At 32.1% G+C, this 22,901-nt stretch overlaps 2 protein-coding genes across 2 annotated transcripts in view; one reads left to right on the top strand and one right to left on the bottom strand.

Moving 5' to 3' along the window:
- Positions 1–238: 238 nt before the first annotated feature.
- Positions 239–4,786, bottom strand: LOC111703811 (perlucin-like protein). Its single transcript, XM_023475874.1, has 6 exons — positions 4,678–4,786; positions 3,144–3,244; positions 2,279–2,414; positions 1,140–1,300; positions 456–499; positions 239–360 (listed from the first exon to the last, which is right to left on the bottom strand). Exons 1-6 carry the CDS (start codon positions 4,724–4,726, stop codon positions 291–293), a joined length of 561 nt encoding a protein of 186 aa, XP_023331642.1. The 5' UTR covers positions 4,727–4,786; the 3' UTR covers positions 239–290.
- A 10,223-nt stretch (positions 4,787–15,009) lies between these two features.
- The window catches only part of LOC111703797 (uncharacterized), a 20,563-nt gene continuing 12,671 nt past the window's right edge, over positions 15,010–22,901 (top strand). The window contains exons 1-2 of the mRNA XM_023475861.1: positions 15,010–15,115; positions 15,799–16,099. The gene's annotated coding sequence lies outside the window, so the exon portion shown is untranslated. The remainder of the gene's footprint in view (positions 15,116–15,798; positions 16,100–22,901) is intronic.

Here is a 22,901-nt window from a genome sequence, read left to right as displayed (position 1 = left end):
TTGAAATAACATCGTTATTTTACAATCCCTTTATTGATGTTACGACATCAACGAATTGTAATAAAAAATTACAATATTCAGTGGCACCGTAAAATGTAATTTATAAACCGTAATTTTGACTTTAAACGTTTGTCGTTTCAACCGATGTATTTTTTCTGTCTCGAATCTCACAGCACACTTTTATGTAAAATACTTGTCAACAATCACAAGTACAACTGACGATTAAAAACAGGTACAATTCTTTTCTAATGTTTATTTCTTTAGATAGAATGGATGGAAAAATAACTGTTTTAATCTAGAATAATCTCACAAATAAAATCAGCGGGTGCATCGCAGTCCCAGTCATTCCACTTGAACTCACTAAAAAAAACATTTATTGGTGCCTTTCAGGTTTGTAAAAAAAAATCTTTGCAAAAAGATTTTTTTTGTTAGAGAAAAAAATTTGTTTGTTTTACCTGAAACCAAAGATGGATTCGTAATGAAGGTATGAGAGACAGTTCTGAAAAATTATAAGTTTCAATATTTTCATCTAAGTTTATTTGTACAAATCATTTTTTTTAAATTGGACAAATAAAAAGTTTTTTCCTTTCCAGATCGATCCAAATTACATTATTACGTTACACAGATATTTAGACCCGCATGATAAGTATTTACCATACCGTAAACGACCGATATTTTGACCCAGCCTGACTCCCGTCCGCGTCAACTCTACCGTAGGGCGTACATGCGCCTGATATTAAACCCAGCCCGACTACCTTTTACACTTTGACCGAAATTTTCATGTCTAATATTTTAACCCGCCTGCCTAAATAGGCAACTACTGTAATGTACACAATTGTCCTTTTGACGCTGTACATACAAATTACAATTCAATTCTCTTGTCTCATTTTAAATACCAAACTGTTCTAATAGAATTCTCAAATTATTTGGCGTGACAAGTACTGTTCATGTATTTGAACTTAAAAATTTAGTATCGGATAGTACTTTGATACGATTTCATAACAAGGAAAAGTCCTCTCGTATAGATCTTTTGGATAGATAGATATAATATAGATAGTTATGGAAAGTAGCTTTTTTTCAGGAGGAGGGGTAGGTGGGGGGGGGGGGAACATCACAAATAATCAATAGTTATATTCTACCTGTCCGTTGAAATTGTTTGGTTCATTATCTCCCCAGTCAAACCATTCAATAGAAGTATTCCTGTGTTCCCACATCCAGGTACCGGGCAGGTGGTCATTGTGATGACCAAAATCCCGGGCACCAAGCCAGTATTGGACTCCGTAGTCAGGACGACGGGTATCTGAAATTTAAAGGGACTGTCAGCGTCATTTCAAGTGACCCTCAATGCGACGATTGTCATGCCAGATTTGCAAAGGTACCAATGAAACCTTTAACTGACATAATGTCAAAAATATTGTGATTTTCAAGGTTTAAAAGTATTTATTTCTTATAATTCCTTACAAGTGTAAAAAATCACAAATCACTTTTAAGAGAAACTGCATTGTAAAATATTCCATTTCAAAATTATAAACATTGATATCTAATTCATATTTGATCAGATAAAGCTTTTAAGAGTTACGGGCATTGTCATCTTTGCATGGAGGGTTACGTGAAATTACGCTTTCAGTCCCTTTAACTTTAAAGAGAGTGTTTGGAAAAAATAAAGTGGGAGATAAGTTGAAAATTTGCTTTCCCTGTAAGAAAAAATATCCAAGAAAAACTGAGATTGTGTAAGAATGTTGATATTTAAAATTCAACCTTCTCTGCTTCATAACTTGGATTAAAAATTATGTCTAAAAAATGTTAGCAATTGCAAGAGAATTTTTCTTTTAATTGTTACATCTAAAATTCAGTTACTTTCCTATTTTTTATTTTCTACATTCTGTAATCCTTAAGAAAGTAAATGAGTCTGTGCCACAAACTCAAATTTTCTAATCCCTATATGTTTTGCAAACCAACGAAGTAAACCTTGAATTTCAAACTTGATTATTTGATCTAACAGAATTAATTGTTTGAAATATCTGAGGTCGATGATATTGGGTTGCAAAGAAATAGGGATAGGAAAATCAGAGTTTATGACAAAGACTCAATTCCGTTCTTAAATTTTTCATTCAAAGAATGCTAACGGAGTTGAACACAATATCAATCAGTTACAATTTTACGTTGTTCCTGCAATTTAAATTTTTCACTTAGTTCGGAAAATACCATTTTTGTATAATATTGAATCTAAAACTTAAATCATTAATACTCTCTGTAAGCACTAGCCTTGTTTTTTTACCTGCTTCCTGGACGGCCTTCTCGTATTTCTCAAGAAGTTTGTTTACGATCCAGTTGTTAAGATGAGGACCATAGGGGACCTCAGCCATGAATCCTCCCATAGCGTTACACAGAAGCTTAGCGGAGTCATGAGTCACCTAAACTTTGATATTCAAAACTTGAAATTACAGCTACATCCCCTTGATGTTAGAAACACCAAAGAAATGAAAAAACGGTCTTGTATCAGAATTTAAATTTTGCCGATTTAACATTCTTTTCTGCAAAATATGCATTTTTTTCCAGTCACAATGCATTTTTGTAGAAATACTTTTGAGACCACAATTTTTTAAACTTCAAAGTATAAACGCATTTTTTTGCGCATTTAATATATTATTCGTATCATCATCGTATTTTGTAAAACACTTTTCGTAAAATTTGTCTTTTAAATATTTATTTATTCACGTTACTTTTTATGACATTCTGTTGGGTAGTAAAATATGGTCTGGTTGCAAAAAATTTACGAGCTTCAATAGCGCATATGCGCATATACGCATATACGTATATACGCATATACGCATATACGTATATATGTATATACGCATATACGCATAGACGCATATACGCATTTTGACCGGTTTATAAAATTTGTCATTGAAAATTTAAAGAGGCAATTTCTGTGATTTCTATGGTTTAAAGGGATTTTTCAACCCCAACGGGGGCTGTCTGTTGATCGCCTCCCGCTCCCCTGGAAAGAAAACAAAACTTAAGCCACCCCTGGACAAATTCCAAGACACGCCCCTGTTATTATTATTACTATTTTCATTATTATTATCAATTATTATCACTAAAATTATATCATTTAAAAAAATACTTTTTGTATTTATTACCTGTTCTCTTCGTTCTCCGAACCAGAAGCAAGAATGGTGCTCCTCGCCAGCCCAGCTGGATGTATACAGCTCCCAACCATCATTGCAGAAATGGGTGTCTTCTAAAAATTAAAAAATCATTTAAAAAATTATTTCCTCTCATTTTGGAAATTTTTCTTTTATAAATCAATCTTCAAGAGGTTATCTATAACATCATCAATTTTGTCAAGGTTAAATTTTTCAACTTACTTCATAAAATTTTTTAACTTTATTATTTCTTTCTCGTTTCATGACCAATTTCATTACATCGGTCCTGTCAAATAACTATCGTGCACTGTAATGTTATATCAGAGCTGTGCTATACAAAATAATAGGTTCCCGGATTTTCTTTAAAAATTTAAGGATACATCTGGAATGTTCTTTTTTTAAATGAAAATAAAACTAAAATTAAATATATTTCTAATTTGTCAAAATTGTGGAGAAATAACCTCATTGTATTTATACAAGTGCACAAACATTTCATAAACTTACAAATTACACTTATACTCAAAGAGAATAGAATATGTATTAGAGTGGAATTTACTAGAAACAAGTGTAAAACGGCCATTTTGTTGTACTGTTTCCATACTGCAGGTGTACTTCACATATTTACGCTATATATAACCTTTTGGGCCCTGGAATATCATTTCATAGAAAATCTAAAATTAATATTAAAAGAAAACCAAATTAAGAAATAGGCTGGTTTCATAATTGAGCAATGATCATTTCAAATAGACTCTATGCCTTTCACTTTACAAACGATGTATTTCCGTTATAACTATAAATCAAATGATGTTTTTTATTCACCTAATTCATTATAAAGTTTATTTAACAGCTTTAAAAAATTCGAAATTGAAATGGATAGTCTAGGGAACATACTGTATTAATTTACTCTACTGCATAAATTTTTTTAATATTTACATGATTTGTACACTTTGAACACCCTGGCTGAAAGGGACTGACAAAATTCAAACCGAGAGATTGTCTAAATTCCACTCTAATATATATTCTTTTCTCTTTGGTTATACTACCTAAGCCCAATATCTTTTTAAGCCAATTTTTTATTTTAGTTCTAACCGAAAACTTTATATACATATTCGCGTTATTGGTACACTCTTCTTGCTTCGAACATCTATATATAAATTTGGCTTGTCTGTCTGTCTGTTTGTTTGTCTGTCTGTCTGTTTGTTTGTATCCAATAAACGTCAATACGACTTAACCGATCGGGCCCAAATTTTTTGTGGGACATCACGTGACCACAGGGAAGGTTTATGAATGATAAAAATTAAAAAAAATGTGTTTCAAAGGTTTTTAATTTTGTAAAAAATTTAAATTCTTGAAAATCCGCGAATTTTTTTTAAAATCCGAAATTTTTTTTTCTTTTTTGTTTTAAAATGTGAACAAAAAGAACATGTTCACAATTTAAATTCGCGCCCTAAAAGCCTAGCAGTGTTATAAATATTAAGTTGCATTGAGATTTTACGATTATCGTAAAAATTATTTAAGTTAAACTTACGTGCTAGAGTTAGTCCTAAAAGGAGGGAGGCAAGAATATGCCTAATCATCCTTACTGCTGGGCGAACAGGAATAAAAATACATATTCTTCCATCTTTATATAGTTTATCTTATCTTTAACATGCTAAATAATAAATTCTACAAATTAAAATATTTTTTCCGGTTTTATATATTATTCAAATAAAATATAACAACCTTATATTGTAAATTCTTACATTATTAATATTCTAAACCATACCAAATATATAAAATTAGTTGTAAAATTAATTGTACAATTATGTGGGATTTCTAAGAGCAAAGTTCAATAGGCCAGATTTATGTTTTTACGAAAATTATGTAATTACACGATTTTGACAAAGAAATAAAAAAAATTTAAATAAGCGATAAGATGAAGCATGTATGTATAGAGGGTCAGAATGTTCATGTTATCTTATACTTTATATAGTATGTACTCTTAAACAGTTCTTAAATACTATAGGTGGAGTACCTGGTGTTCCCATGCATGTTTATATTAATACAACCCTTAGAGGGCGCTTCGCGCCCATCTTCTAAATTAATTGTGAACATGTTTTCTTTGTGTACATCGCAAAACAAAACAAAAGTGATTTGCAGATTTTCACAAAAAATTTCGTGGATTTTCAAAATTTTCAAAAATTTAATGAAGATCGAATTTTGATGGAGACAAATATTTTAAATTTTGATATTGGTATTATATCATGATTTAAGCTCAAGTGCTGCAGCATTGCCTGTTATATTTCAAACATTTCCAAAACACTGTTTAATGTTTTACATTTTGATTTAATTGAATACTGTATCACTATTACTATTTATTATTGTTATCTATGTAATGAAGCTCTTCTACCCAGTGCTTAGGATCCAGATCCATTGGATCCGCAAAATTTTGGCTTCCTGGATCCTGATTCGGATCCAAGGGGTAAAATATCAACAAAAACTACCAAAAAACTTTTTTACTCCTAAAACCCAAATCAGAACTTTTGAAAAAAGAGAGATTATAAAAGTTTTAGGATAAAGTAAGCAAAAAAAATGAAACAAAAAATTTGAAAATTATTTTTGTTAAAAAAAATTTGGAAAATCATTAAAGAAATGACCTGGATCCGGATTTGGATCCGGATCTATTTTTTTCCAGTGCGGATCCAGGATCCGGATCCGGATCCGCATCAAAATTAAATGGATCCTAAGCACTGCTTCTACCATATATATAATAGTAAATGTTAGATATATAGCTGGACAAACAGCTCAATAAAATTGGCTGAAATATTTTAGGAAACCCGTGAGTATCTTGGAGAGTGGTGGTAACATAGACTTAAAAATTCGAAATATTTTTAAATAAAAAAATAAAGCCTTAAATTCTTTTATTTTCCATAAAAACAGAATCCATAATTTACTTTGCTTTGATTAAAAATATTAGATGGGGAGCGTGCAAAGTGCATGAAAATTCTTCATACATGCATTGTGTTTGAAAGCCTTGGCATAATATAAACTAATTTTCCATGATTTCGTATGTTTTCAAACACAAATAATTTTAATATTTTTGGAGATAAGATAATGTTTGTTATGGGGGCCGGCGCGCGGGGATTGCAGGTTGAAAATGAACCAGTACAGGGTACAGTAAATAAGATAGATTGGGGTCAGGTGGGGGGAGGGGGGGGGGACAGGCCCATAACCAGGATTTTCCCAAGGGGTGTGCAAAGAAGGGTGTAATAGTATGGGCCCGGGAACACCGAGTAAAAGGTAGTGAACGAGGCGGGAGGGGATGCAGGTGGAGGGGGGGGGGCAGAGCTACCTGCATTGAAAATTTTCAGAATTTTGGTATAGAATCGAGTAATTTTAGCTTGAATCTATGTTATTTAGGAAACTTTCTAATTTGTCAGCAACAAGAGAATTTAAGCTCAAACTGAATGTTACAGTGAAAATTTAGTTTTCCCTGAATTTGATGTGTTGTATGATATGGCAAATGGAAAATTTTCATAATTTGGTTTGTAGTTGATTTTTTACAATATTGGAAGACAGAAAATGTTGCTAATTTTGCTATTTCTACTCACGTTCACTGATTTTCAACTGTCTGGACAGAATATTGAAACTGAGGCAATAAGTTTCTGCAAAATTTAAATAATTGAATTTGATGATACGATAGCTTGGGAACCCAGCGCTGCCAAGGTTACTAAAAGTCACTTCTGTCGTGTACCCGCACTTAAACTTAAAATCTTAAAACCAAGCTATGAACATTCCCGTGGGCCTCCCGAGTTCCCCAATCAAAATTTAAGGCAAATCGGTACGGGGGTTCCTGAGTTATGATCGGACAAACAAACAGTCAGACAAACAGAGATTACAACTTTACATATAAAGATGCTGGAACATATTTACTACATTTTTTATGTATGTATATTGTATATCTTTTAATGGGGGGGGTGGGGGCTCAAAAGACACAAATGGGTTTTATAATTTAATTCAGGGAACCCAAACAAAATGATTTAAATAATTTTTTGAATTAATAGCTCAAGTATCCAACGTGGCGGATTGAATTCTTTTTAAAATCGAGTTTTGAAAAGAAATCAAAATTCGAAAAAACCCGCTTTTTTTAGTCTATTTTACCGCCCGAAAAATGAAGGGTTATCTAAAAAATTAGCAAATTTGGTTTAGCCGTTTGGTCAGCTATATTAAATCATGTAGCTTCATGAAAATTAGGATTCGAATATAATTTCTTTGGTTAACCCCAGGCCACAGTAAAAAAATAATTAACCTGAAAAAAGATAAGGTGTAATCTTATGTGCAGAAGCTGTAATTGCGGAAATTTATAGGACAAAAAGTTAAAAAAAAAGACAAGACTTGAACATTTTATTGTAGAAAGATTCAAAATTCTAAGAATAGCATGCAGTGTGTCAACTGTAATAAAAACACCATAAACACCCGCCTTGGCCCTCCCCCCCTCAGCCCNGAAAAGTGAAAAAATGGATGCCATTTAGCATAAGGAATTATAAATATATTTAAAGGAAAAGTGAAAAAATGGATGCCATTTAGCATAAGGAATTATAAATATATTTAAAGGAAAAGTGAAAAAATGGATGCCTTTTAGCATAAGGAATTATAAATATATTTAAAGGAAATTTAAAATGTCTGAATAATAATTGATGTTTTGGATGATATTTGATATTTTCAAAAAATAAATATTTTTTTTGGATCTTGAATGATTAATATATTTAAAGAACATTTTGTAAAACACAATTTGTAAGATTTTGTAAATATGTGTTATAACTAGAAATATTTAAAAGGGCTTTTAAAATATTCGAAAGATGGTTAATAATATATATATAATTTGAGTTTATTTGAAATATATTTTTTATATTTCCTGTAATCTGAAAATCTAATGTTTTTATCATTCGATCATTTGATGTTCTACTGAAATAATATAAAACATCAAAATATAAATATTTTGTATTTTTCTTATAAATAATGGTGAACTTATTTATGTGAGCTTACCAAATTTAGCATAAACTAAAAAAAATTATGATTTGCAATAAAATTACAATATCAAAAGCTTAAAGCTTTTGATGTTTTTTTTAGAAAATTCAAAAATCCATTTAACTATTTGAATCTAGATTTGAATCAGGTTACTATATGGATGCAAGAGGGGGGGGGGGGTGCTTTAAAAATCTTGTTTTTTGACTGGCCAAGGTTGAAAATGATTTGTATATTTGCTGCTTGCGACGATGTATGTTGGTAAGTGCTGTGTGTAGAGAACCTAGTCTCTCCAACTTTATAGTTTAGACCTTCACAACAATCCTACTTTCCGGGAGCTGGGGGGTCAGGGGGGGGGCAGGGAGGGGAGAGGTTGCGTGCTTTTAAACATTTATAAATGCATGCAGTTTTTTTAATGGTCTATCTTTTAAAAAAAATTAGTGCATGCATGATTGTACAATGTTTTATTTATCTTTCTGCCAGCATAAACAAAATTTAAGATTTTTTTCAGCGATCGAAACAAAAAAATCTAGGAAAGTTAAAAAATAGTTTTTTTTGTTCCACAACAAAAGTCGAGCATTTGTCAAGTTTCCGCGGACATATTGATCCAGGGAAAATACTGGTGAATATCTGTAGGCGACAGCTTGTAGATATCTGGGAGTTAGGGCCAGGAACGGCCGAGTCCAGCTGTCACAGCTGTAGCTAGCCCGACAACAGCTTCATTCTTCAGTGCTAGTCATACGACAGCTTAATAGGAATTCAAGTTCTCTCTCTAATGCTACTTCAGGATGAAACGATAAGCAAGCAGACAAGATAAAGCTAGTCGCACTTTTAAACTGCCTTAAACAAATTTAATTTTTAAAAATCATTTTCATAACTAAATTTAGATTTTATTGCTGATCAAGTATATTGATACGTTTTTAGGCCATTCAAAGATTGTTTTTGATAGAATGCAATGGCATAACAAATTTTAATAATTTAATAATTACTCTATAATTTCAGGGGTGTATATAAATATCAATACATTTTTTGTTTTAAATATGTAAGAAAGTCCCGGGAAAAAAAGTTTCTGGAAAAAAACCTGAAAATAAAAACTTTGGAAAAAAGTCCGAATTTTCTCAAGTCCTTGGAAAAAATGTCACTGGAAATTTTTTTCCGGAGACTTTTTAATAAAAGGACTTTTTTCCACAGAACTTTTTTAGTGTGAAATTTTAGGACTTTTTTTCGGAAACTTTATTTCCAAGGACTTTTTTGGCGGTTACCGTTATATCTACATTTAAATAAATATATAATAAATTACAACACAAACAATTTGACACTTAAACAATCGCACACATTTTCCTCTCTATATTACTCGGTAAATTTTAACAAAATAAAAAATCTAAGATTTTTAAAATACTGATATCCAGATGACCATATTTTACCCTGGGGGTCTTATGTGATGTTTCACAAGAAATATTTTGGTATACAGTACAGTGTGAGTTAAAAAAAGTGTGATTACTATCGTCTTAATTGCTATATCAGACTTTTTTGTTTGCAGTACACTTTTTTTGATGGATTTCAAATATTTTTTATAAGATTTTCCAAAAAGATCGGATGCAGGAAAACGGAAAAAAACGTCGCATGTTGTATGTACATGTAGTTAGTTCTGGCTTAATTGTTTCACCAAGGTTAATAGATTATAGAATTAGAACAGTGAAATATCTCGTAGAGAACTAAGGACATTTTAAATAATGTGCATTGTGCATCTTTTAACTGGATTATTTTTATGGCAGACTGAACAATGAAATCGATTTTAAGATTGTAAACAATATCGCTGAATTGGTCAACCCAATATATATCTTCATCAAATTTAAGGTTAATGATAGAAAAAGTTTGTTATAATATTTTGTTTTTCTGCTCTTTTAAATTTAATAAAAAAGGTTTGCTGATTTTTTTTTCGGGCCATGTGAGTTGCAATTTTTTTTCTCAACAGATAGTAAAATACTATAAATATATATTTAAGATTTCCGGAAAAAAATTGTTTTAAACAGACGACACAAAATTTTTTTTTGACTGACCCTGTTTATATATCAGTTTTAGCCATGTTGGCCAAACCAAAAGCCAAACCAACAACCAATGTTATAAGTATATCCTGACTATATTGTGTCAAACTTTTTGTGATATATCTAAAAAAATAATTTTTGTAATAAAAGCTTCTTGGTAACTTTAATTTAGAAAAACTAGTTTTCTTTGGATTAAATCAATAAAACATAAAAACATATTGTTTTCTTTGTATTAAATCAATAAAACATAAAAACTATTGGTTTTTAACAAAGGGAATGACAGAATACTTATTTCTGTAGTTTAATCAGAGGCATTAAAAAGTTTTTTTAGCAGTGACATTAAATGATGGAGGAAGGGGTCGGGGGGCAGACCTGATAACGCCCCGACCCCCCTCAGCAAAGCAAGTATTCGCTTTCTGCTAATCATGATTATTAGCCACCTTTCTGTGTCCGTGTCTGCTAAATCAAGAAAGAAAAACACAGACATCCAGACAGCTATGGCAGCTGTGCATCAATTTTCAAGACCGGATCGTCTTTGAAATGTTTCAAGCTTCAGTTTAAATAGGATAATTTACAAAATACTGCTAGAGCGTGCACGTTCTGGATCAAGGTAAAACAACATCGAACGATTCCCATTTAAAGTAACCTAACTGAACAGGACCCCCTCCCCCCACATTTTATTTTATATAAAGCTATTTAAACTATGTTGTCAATGTTAATTAACATATATGTCCATGAATAATTTATATTTGAAAGTATTTTTAAACATATTTGCAATTGCAAATTAACAGATGTTGATATAGTAAAAAAAATTTGTTGCATATCATTTTTGGAAAAGACATAAAAATTATCTTTTTTAAAATAATTTTTGTAAAAATTTAGAATCCAGATGATTTAAAAAAACAAGTACAATTATCACCATTAGCCCGGTAGATGTTCGTTTTTAACCTTTTCCCTCCGTTGCCTCCCCCCCCTCACACTATAAAAATAATTTATTTGTCTATTTATCTATTTGTCTATTTATCTACTTATTTATTTATCTTTTTATCTATTTATCTACTTGTCTATTTATCTATTTGTATATTTATCTATTTATCTATTTATATATTTATCTATTTATCTATTTGTCTGTTTATCTATTTGTCTATTTATCTATTTGTCTATTTATCTATTTGTCTATTTATCTATTTGTCTACTTATCTATTTGTCAATTTATCTATTTATCTATTTATCTATTTATCTATTTATCTATTTATCTATTTATTTATTTACCTATTTATCTATTTATCTACTGATCTATTTTTCTGTTTATCTATTTATCTATTTGTCTATTTATCTCTTTATTTATTCATCTATTTATCTATTTATCTATTTGTCTATTTATCTCTTTATTTATTTATCTATTTATCTATTTTTCCATTTATCTATTTATCTACTGATCTATTTTTCTGTTTATCTATTTATCTATTTGTCTATTTATCTCTTTATTTATTAATCTATTTATCTATTTATATATTTGTCTATTTATCTCTTTATTCATTTATCTATTTATCTATTTATCTATTTATCTATTTATCTATTTATCTATTTATCTATTTATCTATTTGTCTATTTATCTATTTATCATTTTATTTCCTTATCTATTGATCTATTTATCTATTAATTATAAAAGTTTGGTTGGGTTAATCAAATTGAAAACACAGAGAGGAGGTTTAATAATTCTAAGGTTCGAAAGGTTAACCTTGAAACATTTATGTAAAAAAAATCCTTTCCTTTTAAAAATATCTTTAGGAATCTGGAAGTTTTGAAGGACCTCTTTTTAATTATCTTGTAACAGATTTCCTCAAACAAACTATTTAACATTTAACATTAACAACAGACCAATATTAGTTGATAAGTTGATTTCAACGAGGTTATAGTGTAGTTGATTTCAACGAGGTTATAGTGTAGTTGATTTCAACGAGGTTATAGTATAGTTGATTTCAACGAGGTTATAGTGTAGTTGATTTCAACGGGGTTATAGTGTAATTGATTTTCCTGCACTGCAAACTAGACGGAAAGAGAAGGTGAAAATCGACCGTAAAACTTTGTGACCTCGTAGCTCCTCTAGTTTGGATTTTACACACTTATATTATATATACACATTTATATTTATAGGAGCTATGATTGAAAGATTTAAATTTTCAATCTTCCATTTACTTTAGTTCAAGCTTCTAGTGGTGGTACAAGTAATTGCGATAATACAACAACATCTAGTACACATCAAATACACATCTAGTACACATCTAATACTTATCTAGTACACATCAAATACACATCTAATACACATCTAATACTTATCTATTACACATCTAGTACACATCTAATACTCATCATAGTACACATCTTGTACAATCTAATACACATCTAGTACACATCTAGTACACATCTAATACACATCTAGTACACATCTAGTACACATCTAGTATACATCTAGTACACATCTAGTACACATCTATAAGTACACATTTAATACTCATCTAGTACACATCTTGTAAACATCTAATACACATCTAGTACACATCTAGTACACATCTAGTACACATCTAGTACACATCTAGTACACATCTAATAATTATCTAGTACACATTTAGTACACATCTAATACTCATCTAGTACACATCAATAAGTACACATTTAATACTCATCTAGTACACATCTTGTACACATCTAGTACACATCTAGTACACATCTAATGCACATCTAGTACACATTGTTTTTCTATTCCACAGTTTTATGGCTGTATCATGCTGTATCATTTGGAAAAAATCTAAGAAAACCCCGAATTGTATTACAGGCCCGTAGCTAGGAATTAGTAAAAAGGGGGGGAGCAAAAATATTAGAAATGCGAGATATAAAAATTATATTAGATAAAAAAAAATGTCACCTAAGAAGCTCAAAAAGGATAAAAATTTATGACTAAACACTAAAAAATTAGATTTTTAGCCTACCACACATAATAGTTTATTAAAATAAATGTTTTGCCGTTTTGCATTTTGTTTTCTTTCCTTTATAGTGTTATTGAGAAGCTATTTGCATCAAAACAAAAACATCTGCAGAGATTTGAGCTGAACATTTTTGAATCATTAATAGCAAATACTTATTGTTAATACAGGGAAAGTAAAGGATGTAAATGCCAGTAAAGATCAAGAAAACCTCAAACATAAAAATCTCCAGTTTTCCTAAAACTAAAATTCGAAAAAAACAGTCTCTCTGACCATATTCTATACATAATTTCAATTTGTCTCCATGTTACTTTTTGCAGTTCGATGGTAAATTAGAATTGTTAATCTAATAAAAGAAGGAAAAAGGAAGCTTCTCAAAATGCAAAAAAAAATGATTTAAATCCTTTGATTTCACAAGACAGGATAGAAATAAAAATTTCTAAATAATTTATTTCAGAAAGCACTTAATCAATTTTTCTTTAATTAATCCTTTACACATAATAATCGTAGCAAAAATTAGTTTTTATGCCGTTTTTATTTCTTTCTTTCATTTCTCGTTTCCTTTTTTTTCATTCAAAATTTTTTTTTTCAGNAATTCTCCCCCCTGTTTTAAAAATGCCAAACAAAAATACAAAGTCTTATTTAATTACAGTAGATACAAATTACACCTGTTTTGCTATATTTGCTATAATTCTAAGTTATTATATTATACAACATTACTTTATGAAAAGCTGAGTTTTTCTACCAGGGTTCCCATTAAACTATAGCTCTTTAGTCTTTACTCTTAAGCCTTAACAAATCAGAGATCAGCATGGTCTGCCCTCCCTTTATACATTGGAAAAATTACAGGGTTGAGGGGGGGGGGTTTGATTGGATAATTACATGCGTTAAAACAAAGAAAAATGTTTTCCGATAATTGTATCTTACGGATCAAAATTTTTTTTTATTGTGAAAAAAAATCCTATTTACACTTAAGGGAATTGAAAAAGTGCGATTTCAACTGAATCTCCATTCAAAAAAGGTAACCTTGAAAGCTTTATCTGATCAATAATGTGGAAGATATGATCGGTTTCCAAGGTTTAAAAGTGTTTAATTCTAAAAAATCCTATATGTTTTTCTACAGTGAAAAGCGCAAGTGTGACAACTTTTGAATTCTCGACCACTGGATAATATTCAAGAATGAATTTTTAAGTACCTTGGACAACAAAATAAACGGTTAACTGTGACAGCTGCGTCTAGGGATTTTATTTTACAACACAAACAGCTGTAAAGGACAGTAGCACAGTTATAGCACAGAAGAAGTGCAACCATATCTTTATATTTCAAATAAAATAACTCTGTTCCACGTATATCATGTTAATTATATCATATATTTGTTAAAATATTTAACCATTTCATCCTTTTTTATTCTAATAGTTTTAGGCCATACATTAAAAATCTAAAACAAATGCTGCATCGAGTTTTTGCCACAAACTTAAATGTTCTAATCACTTTATCTTTGCATCCTGGATGGTGTAAACCATTATTTCAAACATAGATTATTTGATATAACAGAATTTTTAGTTTGAAATATCTAAGTATTTACAACACTGGATTGCAAAGATATATAAGGATAAGAAATTCGGAGTTTGTGGCGAATACCCAATTATTTAATTGGAAAATCCTGTTAAATGATTGTCAGAAATCAAATCACATCATAAAATAAACCAGTGCAAATAAATTTACAAAATATATTGATATCCAACAAAGAAATTATTGAAAAATCACATTCCTATTCTCTTCAAAGATTTATTTTCAAAAATCCAGAAAATCCGGGAAATTAAAAATGAGAAATCATCAAAATATATTTCCAGTCTGCAGCTCTCTCTACTACCAGTCTCCAATTAATACTCGAGTTCACACAGAGTTTGCAGTGCACACCATCCTAGCCAATGTAATGTATATCTATATATATAAAGTTGTAATCTCTATTTTTCTGTCTGTTTGTTTGATTGTCCGATCAGTACTCAGGAACCCCTGGTCCGATTTGCCTAAAATTTTGATTGCGGAACTCGGGAGACCAACGGAAATGTATAGCTTAGTTTTGAGATTCTAGGTTAAGTAAGTCGACTTTAATAGCGAAAATTTTATTTTCCCGGTAAAATCGATCAAGTGCGAGTATAAACGGCACGAGTAACTTTTATACAACATGGGCAGAGCTGGGTTCCCAAGCTAGAGTATATATTATCTATATGATCTTTTCTCATATATATATATATATATATATATATATATATGTTAGCCTATAGCTGGCCAAACGGCTGAACCAAGTTGGCTGAAATTTTATAAGGGAACCCAGAACCCTTGGGAATCCTGGGGGTAACAATTAACATAGGAATAAACAAATTTGAGTTTTTTTTTCAAAAATCGATTGATTTTTTAAATCGAATTTTTTTTCTTTTTTTAAATATAAAATCTTTTTTCTTCAAAATTCGATTTTTTCAAAAATTCCACGTGCAACGCCGGGCACTTCAGCTAGCCAGTAATATTTTCTTGATTTGAAAAGTTCCACATAAACTATTAGAGATACGTACACATCAACTAAATGCGCAGATTGTAACCCATATTTTTTCTCAGTCCACTTTGACTTGGCTATGAGGACTATCTGATTGTTCTGCTAGCGCTATGATGTGGATTGTAGAATGTAGATTGTGGAAGTCTAATGTAAGAAGAGTCTGTATAGTTTGGACCAATCATAGTCGATGTAGACATACCAATCAGATTGCAGGAAAATCTGGCCCTGTCTGCCCTGACTCGTGCAACACACATCACTTTCCAGACATTTCATCGAGCTAGAGGGTCGACAAAGCAGCTTGTCGACATTCAGTAGAATATCAAGTATAAGTGGGACAGCCACAGAGCCACAGTCGACAGTAAGGTAATTATTCTATTATCTCTTCAAGTTAATCAAATAATAGTTGTCCAGAGTTCAGCTGTTTTATGAGATAAAAATTGGGGTACCATATGCATGCTTTCATTGTTTATAGCTTGTTAGTCTTATTGTTTCGCAAGCATATTTTGAGTACAACTGCAAGCTGTTAATTCTTGTCATTGTATTGACATTCAACTTTGTCTCACCCAGAAAGAATGCTCTCTTGAAATAAAGCATTTATTAATCAATTATGCATATCATGATAATAAGATTTTTTAAAGAAACTGAGTTCTTGTCACTCAGGTTTTGCAATCATTTCATCTTTGCAACCTGATATCGTAAACATTTAATATTTTAAGACTATTTAATCTAACATGAGTTCTATAGGTTAAAATATGAAAAGTCTACTATATCAGGTTGCAAAGATGGAGGGAAAGAACTGAATTCCTTTAAGACCTAATTGCATAAATTCTTGAAACTGACACATTACACGTTAGAGTTAAGATTGTAAAGCTTATCATCATCATATTCTATGACAATTTGTGTTTCTAAAAAAACTTTCCTGAACACTAAGGCTCTGCAGACTAGGGATTAAGTTGAGTTGGATTTGTATTTCGTGTTTGTGAGCACTGGGCTAGCGGGACTCACCGGACAGGGTTTCCGCTGCAATTACTATTCCTCTAAACCAGACATTATACACATTTCCTTGCGGGCTTTTGGAGCTGGGGACTCCGATCCTATCACACAACACATTATGATATTGCTCACTACTCAGCCTTCTCCCGACTACATGGATGGAACACTTACATTTTCCCATTTTCCTTGTTCTAATCCTCATACGAAGATATCACTCAATTCTTTAAACTTATTCCGATGTAAAATGGCATATTTATATTTCAAGAAGACTTATTTTGTTACATCTTCAACATCTTCTCTTCAAACTACAGTTCACTTCCATTTTAGGCATATATGTATATTGTATACTGCTTAATCAACTCAAAAAACAGGTCCTAAAAAATTTTGACTGTGCCCCCCCCCCCCCTCCCCTGCTACAGCCCTTTAAATAGCATCCCTTTAACATAATATTTTTGATATAAAAAGTTGGAATGTTGGAGAGAAGACAGGAAGGCATCTAATCTTGGTTGGAGATTATTTAGAAAAGCTTGGAACCCATATCTTCTCAATTAATAACTACAATTAACCAATTTTTAAATGACAAATTAATAATTGACAAATTTTATAAAAGCAAAAACTCAGATTCCAAGATTTCTGATTTCTGATCTACAAATGTTGGATAAAATCTTAATAACTAATGTTCTTGGAGCAATTGTTGTTAGTTCCTTAAAGCATGCAGTATAGATTCACACTTTTATAACAGTAGAGTGGAAATTTTTGTGTTATATTTCGATATCTTTGCCATTAATTCAAGTTGCACATGCCCCCGCCAGTGTACATTTAAATATCCGAGCTGGGCAAACCTTTGCAGTCATACTTTGGACTGTACCGCCAATTTACAATTAATAAAGCAGCAGAGGAGTGAGTACAGAGAACTTTTCGTAATGAACATGTTATTTAAAGTAGGATGCAAGTTTGATTTTCTTCTTTTTTCATGCATTTTGTGAGAAATAGAAACATTAATTAATCACAATTCACGATATTTATGATACCTCATTCATCTCATCTGCTGTGCTTCGAGCAGGGGAAGGCAGGCGGCATGAGCCACCACTATTTCTCCTTCCGTACCACATATTAGCTTTTTTCTCTTCCGGCAGCCATGAGCCACCACTATTTCCCCTTGCATACCACCACATTTGACTCTTCCGGGCAAAACTACTTTTTTAAATGGTATAATTAGGGAGTCACGGAAGTTCGTAGTAAGATTTTGACTCCACTGGAGACCACTTGAGGGAATTCATTTTCACTAAAGGGGTTTGAAAAAATGCTTTTTACAATTCATAACTTTACGCAAGGTGATTTCCATTCCACTGGAGGGATTCAGATATCCTTCCTAGGGGTTTATAATTCCAATGGAGGGATTCAGATATCTTTCCTAGGGGTTTATAATTCCACTGGAGGGATTCAGACATAATTTCTGTGGGTTTATAATTCCACTGGAGTGATTCAGATATCTTTCCATGGGGTTTATAATTCCACTGGAGGGATTCAGAAATCTTTCCAGGGGGTTTATAGTTCCAGTGGAGGGATTCAGATATCCTTCCTAGGGGTTTGTAATTCCACTGAAGGGATTCAGATATACTTCCTAGGGGTTTGTAATTTCACTCGAGGGATTCAGATATTTTTCCAGGAGGTTTATAATTCCACTGGAGGGATTCAGATATTTTTCCAGGAGGTTTATAATTCCACTGGAGGGATTCAGATATCCTTCCTAGGGGATTATAGTTCCACTGGAGGGATTCAGTCATCCTTTCTAGAGGCTTATAATTCCACTGAAGGGATTCAGTTATCCTTCCTATGGGTTTTTTTAAATTCTACTGGAGGGAGTCAGATAATTTTCCAGGGGGTTTATAAATCCACTGGAGGGATTCAGATATCTTTCCAGGGGATTTGTAAATCCACTGGAGGGATTTTGATATCCTTCCTAGGGGTTTTTATTTCCATTGGAGGGATTCAGATATCCTTCCTATGGGTTTATAATTCCACTGGAGGGATTCAGATATCTTTCCAGAGGAATTATAATTCCACTGGAGGGATTCAGTAATCCTTCCAAGGGGTTTATAATTCCACTGGAGGGAGATCCATTGGAATTATAAACTCCTAGGAAGGATAACTGAATCCACACAGTGGAATTAGAACCCCCTAGGAACGACATCTGAATCCCTCCAGTGGAATTATAAACCCCTAGAAAGGATAACTGAATCCCTCCAGTGGAATTATAAACCCCTAGGAAGGATAACTGAATCCCTCCAGTGGAATTAGAACCCCCCAGAAAGGATGTCTGAATCCCTCCAGTGAAATCATAAACCCCTTGGAAGGATAACTGAATCCCTCCAGTGGAATTAGAACCCCCCAGAAAGGATGTCTGAATCCCTCCAGTGAAATTGTAAACCCCTTGGAAGGATAACTGAATCCCTCCAGTGGAATTATAACCCCCCAGGAAGGATATCTGAATCCCTCCTGTGTAATAATAAACCCCTAGGAAAGATATCTGAATCCCTCCAGTGGAATTATAAACCCCTAGGAAAGATATCTTAATCCCTCCAGTGGAATTATAACCCCCCAGGAAGGATATCTGAATCCCTCCAGTGGAATTATAAACCCCCAGGAAGGATATCTGAATCCCTCTAGTGGAATCATAAACCCCTAGGAAAGATATCGGAATCCCTCCAGTGGAATTTTAAACCCCCAGGAAGGATATCTGAATCCCTCCAGTGGAGTTATAAACCCCCAGGAAGGATTTCTGAATCCCTCCAGTGGAATTATAAACCCCTAGGAAGGATAACTGAATCCCTCCAGTGGAATTATAACCCCCCTGGAAAGATATCTTAATCCCTCCAGTGAAATGTAAATCACCCTGCGTAAAGTTTTAAATTGTAAATAGCATTTTTTAAACCCCTCCAGTGAAAATAAAATCCCTCCGGTGGTCTCCAGTAATATCGAAATCTTACTACGAACTTCATATTTAGGGCTTTAAAGTGTGATTTTAAAAAATCCAGCCGCGTCACACAAAAAAGCACAACTCAAACCATTTTTGCAATTCCACTTAAAATTAATATTTTGTGTGTTGAATTCTAAAACTGTTTTACAATGAAATTTTTGACAAATTTGACTGAGTATTGCATCTTGAAATATCAAAAAGTCTAATGATTGTTCAATTACTGATTCATTATAGTAAATCCATCATAAAATCACTCTTTAACCAACTTTGTAATATTTCAAGATGCAATACTCAGCCAAATTTGTCAAAAATTTCATTGTAAAACAGTTTCAGAATTCAACACACAAAATATTAATTTTAAATAGCATTGAAAAAATTATTTGAGTTGTGCTTTTTAAAAAAAATGTTCCTAAATTTGGATTTTTTTCCAAAATAAATCTAGCACCCCCCTCACTTAGTTTCTATATCCACCCCTGTTGGCATAAAAAAAATCAAAAATAATTTAATTGTTAATTTCTGAAAATTGAAAAATCTGGTTTTCGGTAAATGTCGAAATTAAGTTTTCTGTGTTGCACAGAGTGAGTCGACGCGAGGTTAAAACTTGTGGCTTGGGCTGCCAGGACAACCTAGATAGCTGGGATGACGTCATGCACCTACCCCCCCCCCACACAATTTAAAGGATAAATCGAGTAAACCCTGTTTCAGGGGTAAATATAATATCAACCATTTATCACAAAAATTATTTTAAAAAAAAAGTTTTTAATTTTTAAACCCTGGTTTTTAAACAACATTTTAATTTTAACAAATTTATCCAGTGGATAAATAATTTATTGGACCAATTAAAAAGTGGCAGATTTTTGAATTTTTGATTTTGAAGCATGTTTATTGGCACTAAGAATCAGCCTATTAACACAGACTTTCACTTTTCAGTCTACAATTAGTCGCCATAATAATAATAAATGGTGGTTGTCGACTATAGACGGCTCTGCTAGTCCTGCTGATCCTGCTAGTGGTGTCTAGGTTTGGACAGGGTTTGTGATGTCGGGCCGGGTCGAAGCAGGCACGCTGCCGGCAGAGGGAGCAGTGGGTATAGCAGCAGAATACAGAGGGGAATCCGGAATTGAGACTTTTGTGCCGACCAAGCGACACTGATCCTGTGATTGTTCCCTGTGATTTCTTAATTTGTGAATTTGTTAGAAACATTAATGCTGTGGAACTTGGTAGATATATTCATGAAAACATATATTTTCTTAAAGTGCATTTAATTATATGCTTAAATTGGCAAATTTGAAAGTTTACCATTTATGTGAGTAAAACTTAGAAACAGAACTTTCTTGAACTAATAAGTGTTTCATATTTGTAGTAACTGTGACCTGTGTGCTGGACTGTGGATATTTATTGTGAAATTGTGGAGTTGTATTTGTAGTCCACAAGAAAAAAGTAGTCAACAATTTACCATGCAGTTAAAAATATGCATTTGTTGTCCATTCATGGTTTAGAATTAGATTAATGGATTGGAAGTCAATTTCACAACATCAAATTTTCCATCATGCTAAGCATGTTTTTAATAGACTGTGGAGAGATCATGGGTTGATCTATACAGTAACCTTGAATCCCCCCATCCCCACCCCCAAACAGCTCGCCTACTAGCAGTATTCTTATAAACAAAACTAGGGGGTCCACTAGAATTCTTTAATATTTAATTGCACAACACACTTTCCCGACCGCACATTTTTAAAATTTCATTTCGGAAAACCAGTAAGCCTAAAATTCCAGATAATTCCACACTGTTAGAAAAATCCTTACATTTTGTGTGTAATAACAAACATTTCTACCAAAAGCATTTTGAAATAGAGAACATAAAATTGGAAAAATTTGTGAGAATCCAAAAATTTTATTTTCTAATTGTTGCAGGATTTTAACCGGTACAAGGATTTACTAGTTTACTGTATCACATATGCATTTAATTGCACCAGCAAGGGTGTATAATTTTAAGAAGGTCGAGCGAAATGATTTTTGAAGAGCAAGGCAAACATTGCGCAGAAAATTAAGAAAATTCTGCAAAAAAAACTTGCCCAAATTGCAAGGGAAAAATTGACACAAATTCCAAGCAAAAACTGAATGCAGAAAAAGTTCGCACAAACACCAACATTTGGTGGTCATAAACAGGCAAGATTATTTCAAAAATGGGGTCTTGAAAGAATGATGATTATATCACAATTTTTATTTATTTTATTTATCAATTATCAATCACTTCACAGATGTCTAACTCTAAATTATCAAACTAACTGTTAATACCAAATTATCTGCTGGTTTAAAAATTACTTACTTTTTAAAATAAATTAAACATGATTACCCAATAAGCCAAATAATATTCTCTGAATGTTAGATAATGTTCCTTTTAGGACTCATTAGCGTTCATTAACGTTACTATTATACATTGCAGTAACGTAAAAACAAACCCACTTTAACATTAAATTTTCATTTTTATGTTCCCAGCTAGCAAAATGGCTAAAAAAGAGCCCCATTAAAGCATCATTTTTGGCAATTTTACATCATAAGAGATGGAAGTTTGCACACTTTTCTATGCATATATTAGGCAGCTTACTATGTCTAGTATGCATAGTCATTAGGCCAAGAAGAAGTTTAAATTGTGCAATTATTACAGCATGAAGCTGTACCTAGGTAACAATTTTTGCGGAAAATCCCCAGAAATTTTCATGAATCTTTCTTGGGAATCCGCAGAAATTTCCTTGCTCGCAATTTTGCGCAAAGGCTCACAGTTGCGCGCAAGTAAAATCCACTTGCGTTGGAAACACTACCCAATATTAGTGAATAAGTACTATCTATATTGCCCCTCCAACTTTTAGAAGTATAATCAACTTCTTCAGTCAGAACGTTACAGTCGTTTTTGATCTTACTGTAGTTGTCATGTATGTTTATTTATTCAGACAACTGAATTGTCAAGAAAAATGAAAAATTAAAAAAAATATTCAAAATTTTTTTTTTAAAAGATGGTTCTAAAGTAAATTGCATAATAGAAAAGAACCTCAGAGACACCTATTGGAGAAAAAACGGAACTTGAAAATTCTGTAATGAAGTCCTGAGAATATTCCTGCAAAATTCGGTAAAGTGGGAATGTATGACTACAGGATTTGCAGCAGGGTTAGAGGTTCTGACTACAGGAGGGGG

The sequence above is a fragment of the Eurytemora carolleeae genome, unplaced genomic scaffold, assembly GCF_000591075.1.
Source record: "Eurytemora carolleeae unplaced genomic scaffold, Eaff_2.0 scaffold114, whole genome shotgun sequence".
Lineage (NCBI taxonomy): Eukaryota > Metazoa > Arthropoda > Copepoda > Calanoida > Temoridae > Eurytemora > Eurytemora carolleeae.
The sequence above is the reverse complement of the archived record's forward strand: the minus strand, read 5'-3'. Positions and strand labels throughout refer to the sequence as shown.